At 34.5% G+C, this 10,863-nt stretch overlaps 2 protein-coding genes across 3 annotated transcripts; one reads left to right on the top strand and one right to left on the bottom strand.

Moving 5' to 3' along the window:
* The first annotated feature begins 1,206 nt into the window (after nt 1-1,206).
* On the top strand, nt 1,207-3,719 carry LOC110913629 (LEAF RUST 10 DISEASE-RESISTANCE LOCUS RECEPTOR-LIKE PROTEIN KINASE-like 1.1). The gene is made up of 3 exons (XM_035983810.1): nt 1,207-2,065; nt 2,270-2,654; nt 2,747-3,719. Exons 2-3 carry the CDS (start codon nt 2,384-2,386, stop codon nt 3,580-3,582), a joined length of 1,107 nt encoding a protein of 368 aa, XP_035839703.1. The 5' UTR covers nt 1,207-2,065; nt 2,270-2,383; the 3' UTR covers nt 3,583-3,719.
* Nucleotides 3,720-5,264: 1,545 nt separating this feature from the next.
* On the bottom strand, nt 5,265-10,553 carry LOC110911465. 2 transcript variants are annotated; one of them, XM_022156085.2, is made up of 12 exons: nt 10,393-10,553; nt 10,222-10,320; nt 9,631-9,718; nt 9,363-9,432; nt 8,606-8,666; nt 8,464-8,517; nt 7,255-7,417; nt 7,068-7,164; nt 6,429-6,538; nt 6,198-6,304; nt 5,589-5,699; nt 5,265-5,518 (listed from the first exon to the last, which is right to left on the bottom strand). In XM_022156085.2, exons 1-12 carry the CDS (start codon nt 10,480-10,482, stop codon nt 5,405-5,407), a joined length of 1,164 nt encoding a protein of 387 aa, XP_022011777.1. In that variant the 5' UTR covers nt 10,483-10,553; the 3' UTR covers nt 5,265-5,404. The 2 variants fall into 2 exon arrangements, with proteins under 2 accessions (XP_022011777.1, XP_022011778.1); XM_022156086.2 differs by having other exon boundaries at nt 9,631-9,715.
* Nucleotides 10,554-10,863: the final 310 nt, after the last annotated feature.

The following is a 10,863-nucleotide window of genomic DNA, read 5'->3' as shown; positions in this document are numbered from 1 at the left end:
TTTTAGTGTTGTTCATTGTGTTTTTAGTCGGTTGTCGATTGTGTTTTAGTCTGCTATCCATTGTGTTTTTATCTGATATCAGTTGTGCTTTTAGTCTACTTTCCATTGTGTTTTTAGTTTAATATTCATTGTGTTATAGGTTATGCTTATTGTATTTTACACAACTGGGTTTTCAATTTTTTTTTCCAATAAGGGTACTCATATTAAAGTAAAAAGACGCTCGATTTCATGATATATTTTTATTTAAAGAAAAACAAAGGACGTATAAAAAAAGTTACAGACATTTAAAAAATGATGAGTAAATAGCATTTGACTTGCATGTGTATATATATTTTTTTCTCTTGGACAAAATTACCTTTCCCATTTGATCTCTCCTTGAACACTTGTCGCTATATGATGGCTTCTTACCCTTCTTATTTTTAAACCCCTTTTTTTACTATAACTTGACCCTATGTTATTAAAAATATACTTTCTAAGTGTATGAAATTATTTTTAAATGTTCTGCTTTTGGACAGTTGTGTGTTGTTTATGTGTTTCTTAGAAAGGCAGGATGCTGATTAATAAATCACTATATTTAACAACGACCAATTAGGAGCCAATGAGTCAAGTCTTGATAGGTTTTCTTCATCATAAAGTCTTGATAGGTTTTCTTCATCATAAACGATATTTTGATCATAAATGATGATATGTTTGACACAGACCATTTTCAGTCAAGTTGTTCAAAAGACTTCATTGTTATTTAAATATAAATAAATAAATGTTCAGTCATCCATCCTCTTGTTTCCAATTTTTCATATAAAAATACATATATATATATATATATATATATATATACCTAATAATAAATGAGTAAATAGTTGCACCACGTGTCACAGTTCCGTAAGCCTAATATTCAATTTTTCGCTTCATTACTGACTATCCAATATTCAATTTTAATGTCTGCATTTTCTTCTGGTGTGATGTTATATTATCATCTTAATAAAAAGGAGCTTGTAGTCTAGATTTGTTTTTTTTTCTTTTTAACTATCGATATTGATAAGTTGAGACTTGTTAGAGGGATGGAAAATGGGAACCAATAGTGTGTCGTATTATTAGCGTTTGAAAGGGATTGATGAATGGAGGACCATAATCACTAAGTCAAAGTCTTGAGCTAGTGTCTTAGTCAATATGGAAAAACATAACCACGGTGATGATTGTCATAGAAAATGGGGGCGAGTTGAGTCTTGTCGATAATTGTAAAAAAGAGGTAAAAACTAGGAATGCTGAAGTATATAATGCAACAATGGAGTCTGAAGAATACAGGTGATAAGTTGGGTGCTTCTCTAATTTCTTATGTGGAAATTTGAAATGATTCTCGTCTTCGTATCCGTTATTCTATCTTGTTTGCCACTCCTTCATTCTGCTACAGACAGAAACATTTCTAGGCCTATCTGCCCAGAAAGTTTCAGTTGCCCGAATCTGATCCCGTTCAAGTACCCATTTTACAATGTCAATGACACACGATGTGGGTTGATCAAGGTCAACTGTACTTCCGATGGTGCAGAGATGCAATTTGGACGACAGTCGTATGAGATTGTGCACACGGGTCATTCTAATTATCTTGATAGTATTTTATTATTCATCAGGAACAAAACATTTGAGCAGCTTTTGAAAAATAATAGCTGTGAGGCGCTTATGAATACTTTCATTTATCCTACAAGTCCAAACCCTCTTTTGTATACAATTTCATTATATCCCAACATCACTGTGTTCAAATGCACAAAAAATCTCACTTACTTTGATCAACATAATTACAATAGCTACAACAAATGCCCAAATTACAACTTCTACTATAAGTACTTGAATGGAACAGTTCCAAGTGACCTCCCACATACATGTCAAGTAGTGCACCTACCTGTCCGATTTCCCGCTAGTCCTGGACTTGATGAAACAAACATATTTTCTCTCCTCTCAGCAAACACATCTCTTTCATTGGAACTGTCACCTACCTGCAGAGACTGTTTTGATAAAGGCCACCGGTGCGATACTTTTAATGGACATGCTAAGTGTTCAGACACCATAAAGGGTATTTACAGTTTCTTTTTCTCTCTTCCACCTTCACTCATTTTTTACATACAGTACATCAGGAATATATATTTGCATGATCCATTCTAAGCGTTATTATTGGGTATATAAATGCATACACCAGAGTTGATGTGTCTAACGTAGTCTTGAAATGATTTATTTGTCATATATTTAAGGATGATATTTTATAGTTTGGTTGCTGCAGAAAAACAAGGAAGAAAACAGACGATTAAACTTCTGGGTAACAACGCATCTTGGATCCTATGCTTTACTAATTACTATTGGTTATTTTGATTGCATACAACATACATGTAGGAATATGTACCTGAATGTGTTGCATTTTCTTGTTCTAGTTATTGCTGGATCAGCCTTGATCCTCGTTTTGTCTTTTGTCATCTTCATAATCTGGTGTCACTGTAAGAGAAACCTTTTTTCCTATGCCTCGTCAAAAAACAAATCTCCAAACCTAGAAGACATAAGCCTCTCTTGTGGCGTCTCTTTTTTCTCCTATAAGGAGCTTGAAGATGCCACCCAGAATTTTGATCCTTCTCATGAACTAGGGGACGGAGGTTTCGGAGCAGTTTTTTATGGTGAGAACTTGATTCTTCAAATAAAAAATACCATTGATTGTTCAATTCCACTTGAAATCTATCCACCTGATATTTCCATCTTTCTGAATAAGGCAAACTCAAAGACGGGAGAGAAGTTGCAGTGAAGAAACTTCACGAGCACAACTACAATCGAGTCCACCAATTCAGAAACGAGATTGAAATCCTCACCAAATTAAGGCACCCAAATCTTGTTGTTCTCTATGGTTGTGCCTCCAGACAAAGCTGTGAACTTCTTCTTGTTTATGAGTATGTTCCCAACGGCACTGTTGCCGATCACCTCCATGGAGAACAAGCAAATCCGTACCTTCTCACATGGCCGATACGGATGAACATTGCCATTGAAACTGCCAGTGCACTGGTGTACCTCCACACTTCTGAAATCATACACCGAGATGTGAAGACAACCAACATTCTTCTTGATCACAATTTCTGTGTCAAAGTAGCAGATTTTGGTCTCTCAAGGCTTATACCGAATAATGTCACTCATGTGTCAACAGCTCCTCAGGGAACCCCAGGATACGTAGATCCACAATATCACCAACGCTATCAATTAACAGATAAGAGCGATGTTTACAGCTTTGGGGTAGTCTTGATTGAACTAATATCATCAATGGTGGCTAACCTCGCTCTAAACAGAATCCAAAGATGTGCAATTGATGAACTGATCGACCCAGTTTTAGGATCCGATACGAATCCTGAAACTATGAACAACATCACATTAGTAGCAGAATTGGCTTTTAAGTGTTTACAGTATGATTCAGATATGAGGCCTACAATGAACGAGGTATTGGATGTATTGATGAATATTCAAGCCACGGGTAGAGTAGACACTGATGACAGTATTACAGACTTGCAAACCGGGAATGTGCTGCCTTTGTCTGAAACCAATGATGCGGTGGTTTTATGATTAAATTTCATCTAGTCGGACCTAAAATCATACACAGTATTTTGCATTTCAGATGGACATCAACACATATGCATACACATTTTGACATTTAAACAGAATTGATACATTTTGATGTCAATAACATGAAACTTTTCATATGAACTCATAGTTATACACTAATTCCCAGTGTCGTAAAAGTCAGGATTAATTGCAAATTTATAATGAAATTTCACCTAAAATCAATAATTGGTCAAAGGCAGTCAAAATTGGTTAAAGTCTATCAAATATCTGTCAAAATCTTTGAGGTACTTGAAAAATTACACTTAATATTCCAATCTACTTGTTTTGCTCAAAAATTAGCGAAGCAACTTTGTGATGAAACTGGAATGTGAGGTAGTGTGTTTTTGAGATGTTTGTAATTTGTATGATAAATAAAGTAGAAAATCGACACAAGGTGTTACGAGGAAAGCCCTTAGATCGTTAAAGATCTCCGGCATAAAACCTCGGGAGGTGACAATCCTCACCTGCCTCTAGTACTTTTATTGAATATCAATGAAAAATACAGCTTGAGAGCAATGAGTGATTGTATCCAAGTGTTACAAGGTTGATAGCAGATGTGTGTTGTGTGTTCTACCGATCTCATTGCCTCTTTATATACAAAAAGAAACAAGTAAATTACAAGTTTTGTCCTTTATGTTTACATCAAATTTCAGACGTTGTCCTTTTTGCCAAAATCTTGCAGGCGCTGTCCTTTTTGCCAAAATTTTGCACGTTTTGTCCTTTAGGCCAAACCTGGTTAGAAATCTCAGTTAAAAAGGTCATGTGCAGTGCACATGGGGGTAAAATGGTCATTTTCCTCTCACCCCTTTCAATTTCCCCATTTATCATCTGCATTTATGATAAAATCCCTAAATCCCCAAATAGATCTATTTGGAAAGAACCTCCACTACGTGAAGTCAAAACCGTAACATATAGTCTTAGAATTTAAGATCTAGTGCTTAGTAAAATAAGTTGCAACAGATAAATTCATTAGGTTTTTTTTTTTTTGTTTAGTCGTGTAAATTTCATCTTAGCCTACCTGCCAGTACCTCTTTCCCCCCATCCATTTCCCTCACACTGCTTTTCATCTCTCATCAAACCTTCCAACCCTTTTCATAAGTCATGTGGTTTACCCCACTTTTCCGTCTCACCTTGCTTCATCTTTATAGTACTCTTAGATAAATAACACGAGGTATAGTCCTCTAGTCACTAGAGAATTAGAGCGTCACATTCACCATGTACGTCGACAATAAGGGGCAAACCTCAACAACCCCGCTGGGTAAATGCGCACAAAAGCAATCCATCACCATCGTTTGACTTTTTTGCACTAATCAAACAGATATAGAACTTCATGCATGTGGCTCGTGGTACATTTCTTTGATCTTTAGGTGCCATATCTAACGTATGAAGGAACATTCACCACGTCAAACACATGTATCATGTCGACAAACATTATTAACGGTTAATGTTTAAACATGTACTTCTTTCTTCAATCAATAGACAATAGAGATCCTAAAATATACAAGGTCTAGACTCTAGTGTCAACTTAGGTTACACGAGTCATATACGGGTTATACAATTTTATGTTTGTCCAAAGGCTGATTACTTTATCGTGTTTGAGTTTAACATGGAGCTAAACACCATCCTAGCCAAAAGTATCCAAATTAACCATAGAAAATGAAGTAAAAACCTTTATTTGCATCTTGTGACATAATTTTGATTACACTAGTAATAATTTAGTATTAAACAACAGAGAAAGATTCTTCAGTAAAGGTAGCAAAGTAAACCCGGATTAGCGCACTTGTTATCCTCGGCTTTTCCTTATTTCAGTTGATGAAATGTCCATTCGGAACTTATTTACAGGTATCGAGATAAACATGTCTTTCAACTCATCAGGGATGTCAAAATCATCCAAAACCTGCAACAATATCATGCTTAAATACCAATAACATTTGGTGGAAATTACGATTCACGTAATGTGGTCTAACCTTAAAAACACCATCCATGTTCCTACCACCTACGAGGAAAGTGGATCCTGTTCTTTTACATCCTAGGAGTGTCTCTATCATGTTCTCATAGCTGCCACCATAGTACTTGGGCTGGAAAGAAGCGTAACAAAATTATAACAAGAATAAATAAATAAATAAATAAATAAATAAATAAATAAATAAAAAGAGTAAAATGTCATCTTCGTCCCTGGGGTTTGGCCAGTTTTGCAACTTTCGTCGAAAGGGCAATTCGTCTTTACTGTTAACTCAAAGGGCAATTCGGTCTTTTTCACTTTATGTACAAACATTTAAAATACCCCTGACCGAATCCGTTAGACCGAATTGCACTTTAAGTTAACAAAAAAGACGGAAATACCCCTGACTTAACGAAGAAAAATGGATGAAGTTAACGAGCAGAATGAAAATGGCAAGACTTCAAACCTTTTGGATCCAGATGCGGAAAAACAAACCTTTGTACGAAAGTCGCAAAACTAACCAAACCTCAGGGACGAAAATGGCATTTTACTCAAATAAAAATCAGAAAAAATATCTCATATTAAGAAACATGTTTCCACTATTGGTCAAAAAGATTTTGAAGAAAGTTCTAACATTTATAAGCCTTGCAGCAGTATCAGCACCGATTACAAAAGCACTGCCAGGAAAAAGCTCGGCTTTTTTGTAGAAATACGGTTGGTTTGATATAATAACCGTCTTTCCTGCATTGACAAACATACAGTTTATGCCAACTTTTAATCCATTTGGTTACACTTTATAGCGATAATGGCGATCATGTACCAATTTTTAATACTAAAAAACAGATGAAACAGTTAACGGACTCACCAGCTTTTTCAAATTGTTTAACACGGTCTTTAATCTGTGCAACAGTCAATGGAGGTTTGTCTGCATTTATGGCTGATAACTCAAAGCATGGATACCCGTCACTACAGAGACTGCATATAAAAATCATCTGTTAAAAATATTAGAGTAAAATGCCATTTTCGTCCCAGAGGTTTGGCCAGTTTTGCGACTTTCGTCCAAAGGTTTGTTTTTCCGCATCTGGATCCAAAGGTTTAAAATATTGCCATTTTCATCTGACTCGTTAACTCCATCCATTTTTCTCCGTTAAGTCAGGGGTATTTTCGTCTTTTTTGTTAACTTAAAGAGCAATTCGGTCTTTTTTAGGGGTATTCGGCCTTTTTACATAAAGTGAAAAAGATCGAATTGCCCTTTAAGTTAGCAAAAAGATGAAAATACCCTTGATTTAACAAAGAAAAATGGATGGAGTTAACAAGCCAGGTGAAAATGGCAAGATTTCAAACCTTTTGGATCCAAATGCGGAAAAACAAACCTCTAGACGAAAGTAGATATTATTATGAAAACAATATTCAATAAGCAAAAATCAGAAAACTTTTCTAATGTTCTAAGTTCTAACGAGGATGAAGCAGAGTACTTTGAAAAGTCAACCACAGGTCAACAAACCTCGTTGCAACTTCCAACAGCTTAAGGTGACCATCGTGTAAAGGGTTAAACGAGCCGGAAAGAATTACTTTCCTTTCTCCACTTGAAATTTGTGTCCCTACAAAACACTGACTTCATAATAAAGATTAACAGAAGACAAAAAAGATTTTTTAATATTATATTCAAGAAAACACTTGTGGAACCTTACCACTTGAAAATGGAAAAATTTTGAAGCATATTTTCCCGTCTATTAGTTGTTCTAGTTCCTGGTCTTCGTCAAAACACTGCTCTCGTTCAGCAGGAACTTCATGTTCAGTTAAATCTGATACAAATGTTGTTGATCTTGAGATGTTGCAAGCATCTGCAATTGCCTGTTTTATCAGTTATAAGACAAAGTTTTAGTCGTTTATAAATGAACATAAATAAACCGTAGTCATTGGAAATGCTACTATCTGAAAATATTGAAGTTAATTACTATGTGAGAAACATGTAAAATGCCATTTTCGTCTCTGAGGTTTGGCCTGTTTTGCGACTTCCATCCAAAGGTTTGTTTTTCCGCATCTGGATCCAAGAGGTTTGAAATTTTGCCGTTTCATCCAGTTCATTAACTCTATCTAATTTTCTCCGTTAAAACAGGGGTATTTCTGTCTTTTTTGCTAACTTAAAGAGCATTTCGGTCTTTTTCACTTTATGTAAAAAGGCCGAATACCACTTTAAATTAGCAAAAAAGACGGAAATACCCCTGATATAACGGAGAAAAATGGATGGAGTTCATGGGCTGGACGAAAATGGCAAGATTTCAAACCTTTTGGATCTAGATGCGGAAAAACAAACCTTTGGCGAAAGTCGCAAAACTGGCCAAACCTCAGGGACAAAAATGGCATTTTACTCTTATTACTTTATGGTTAGTTTTAGGCCCATGCATGGTACAATTAGCCATATTATAACTATAACAAATCTGTAAGTATTGTTTAAATAGTTTTCTGTAACTTACTGAGAAAACTGTAAGAAAATGCAATGTAATACTTACTTTTTTACCAATATACGCACCTTACTTTTAACAACTAGTTGATGCTAAATGCTTATTATTAATTACCAAAACATGCAATTTTAATCACTTATTGCAACATACTAACATTCTTTTTAGTTGTACCGACAAATGCAAAAAAAAAAAAAAAAAAAAAAAAAAAAAAAAAAAAAAACATACTTTGGTAAGAAACGGCAAGTTTTTTGCATTAAATGGTTACAAAAAAAGGTACCTTGCAAGTATCATCAAAAAGTGAATAGCTTGTAGTAAATTTTTAACGTATAAGTCTACCAAGTAACTGTATCATAACTAGAATGTGTATATTTAATGAACCAACGAAATAAATTGAAGTAAAACCATCATTCAAAAATAATTCTATTTATTACATACCTTGAGTAAAACTTGGCTTGATACTAGCTCTTCTTGTTCGCGACTTCTCAAACCCTGCGAGGACCCTATTGAAATCACGCGTATCTTTGAAAGTTCCGATAAATCTTAAACATTGATAAGTATAGTATAAAATAAACGTTACCTTTGACAAAGTTACTGACGAAGACCATAGACGGTTAGAAGTCCGTGTTGACAAGTAAAACCTATAATTGAGACACCATACTTAATGTCTTAATGAAAACATTAATTAATGCACTACTAGATAGAATTATGTTGGCAACACTTATTACTAGATATATATGCAGGCAAAAGATCAAATACAAATAATCTTAACATACTAAACATACAAATTGAAGGAAAACTCAAAAAGACAAGGTGGCATTTTTGTAATTACCACCAACTATAAAAAATTGCTACATTTTGTTAGCCAAAAAAAAAAAATTTTTTTTTTTTTTGCTGCTACTAAAAGTAGCGATTTTTTAATAAAAAATGTTAAAAAAAAGATAAAATAATTTGTGTGTTTTTTTTTAGATTTTTTTGGGGGTTTAGTTTTTAGCATTTTAGCTTTAGGTGGGGGTGGGGGGGGGGGGGGGGGGGGTTGTGGTTTGGATTAGGTTTTTTTTAGGTTTTTGAGGGTGGGGGGAGGGGGGTTAGGTTTTTTTTAGGTTTTTTAGGTATATTTGTAGAGTAACTTTGATAGTTATTGATAATTACAAAAATGCCACCTTGTCTTTTTGAGTTTTCCTTCAATTTGTATGTTTAGTATGTTAAGATTATTTGTACAAGAACTTTACCCTATATATGCATACACATATATGCATGTGTGTATCTATCTATATATAGAAGCACACGCAATTAAAAGCTATAACTAAATACTTAAATAGATTATAAAGACATACCTGTGATCCCCAAGTTTTGGATGTGTGGTAACCAAAGAACCCGTAAATCCCACACCGACTACTGGAGAACCTACAGAAGAAAAAGAGCCGATGCATGTTTGAGACAAAAAAAAAAATTCTAATTAAAAAATTAATCAAAAAAAAGCAAAGCACACACACAAGAATGCACAACAAAAATCATCAATCATCTCACGAAACTTAATAAACACATGAGGCTACAAAATCAGAATTGATATTTTCATGATCACACGATTAATATGATAATTACCTGGTTTGGAGAGCTTTAGAGCCCTATTATAAGCCACTAATGCCATGTCTTCAGCAGTTTCCTTGCTAGTGAATTGAACAGGCACCTGCTAACAAATCAAACCTCAATCATAAAAATACAAAAATGAATTCAAAGCTACACATAGATTACTCTCCAAGTTTCAAAAAACAAGTTACAGCTCCATTTCTAGTGTTCATTTTATTCTCATAAACTACTAACTTCTAAATATCCATCGCTAATATTAAAAAAAAAAATCCAAACACCTTGCCAATCAATTATGTAAATCTGCACATAGATTACTCTTCGAGTTCAAAAAACAAGTCACAGATTCAATTCCAGTATTCAATTCAATCGTTCAAACTACATACTTGTAGACATCCATCACTAACTTTATACAAAATCCACAAGCAATTACTTAAACCTACACATAAATTACTCTGAGTTCCAAAAAACAAGCTACAGATTCATTTCCAGTGTTCAATCAATTATCATAAACTACAAACTTCTGGACATCCATAGCTAATTGTATACAAAATCCAGTGTTCAACTAATTCTCATAAACTACAAACATAAATCGCTAATTAAACAGACCTTGCCGAGCAATTGGATCATGGACATCCGAGAATAGGGAACGATAACTTCTAGAAGCGTGTTTGAAGCTCCAGGAACTGATGTTAACCAACCTAACGCCTGAATTTGAGAAAAACAACACATATGTGAGGAGGTATGAGTGGAATTAGAATAGGACGGCGTTTGAGTGACCTGAGAAGCACCGCCGGAGAAGTAGAGGACGGCCTGAGTGGGAGCGGAATGAATGGCTTCTACTACTGCTCGGATCATCGAATCCGTCATCGTCACTTGATCTGGCTGATGATTGTCGTATTACGCAAGTTTACTCCAAATTACAAAATTAGGTTATCCGTGAATTATTTGTCACAATTCTTATGAATTATTATAATTTTTTAACGAAATTAGTTAATAATATATAAAATTTGCCAAGTTACATCAAAACACGTACATGGTTAACAAGTTGCGTGTCACCCGTTTCTGAATTTTAAACCCTAACTTTCCAAAGACAAACTCATATCTTCTGGGACTGAATAATTGTTGTAAATGACTCATTGAGCTCTGGTCAAGAAGTGGATAGTTTGTGAACAATTGAAGTGAAATTTCTTTTTGATTCTTTCGATTTTAGTGATTTTAACTATATGTCATCAATATAAAAAATTTTAA

The sequence above is a fragment of the Helianthus annuus genome, chromosome 15 (assembly GCF_002127325.2).
Source record: "Helianthus annuus cultivar XRQ/B chromosome 15, HanXRQr2.0-SUNRISE, whole genome shotgun sequence".
Lineage (NCBI taxonomy): Eukaryota > Viridiplantae > Streptophyta > Magnoliopsida > Asterales > Asteraceae > Helianthus > Helianthus annuus.
This window is presented reverse-complemented; position numbering and strand designations above follow the sequence as displayed.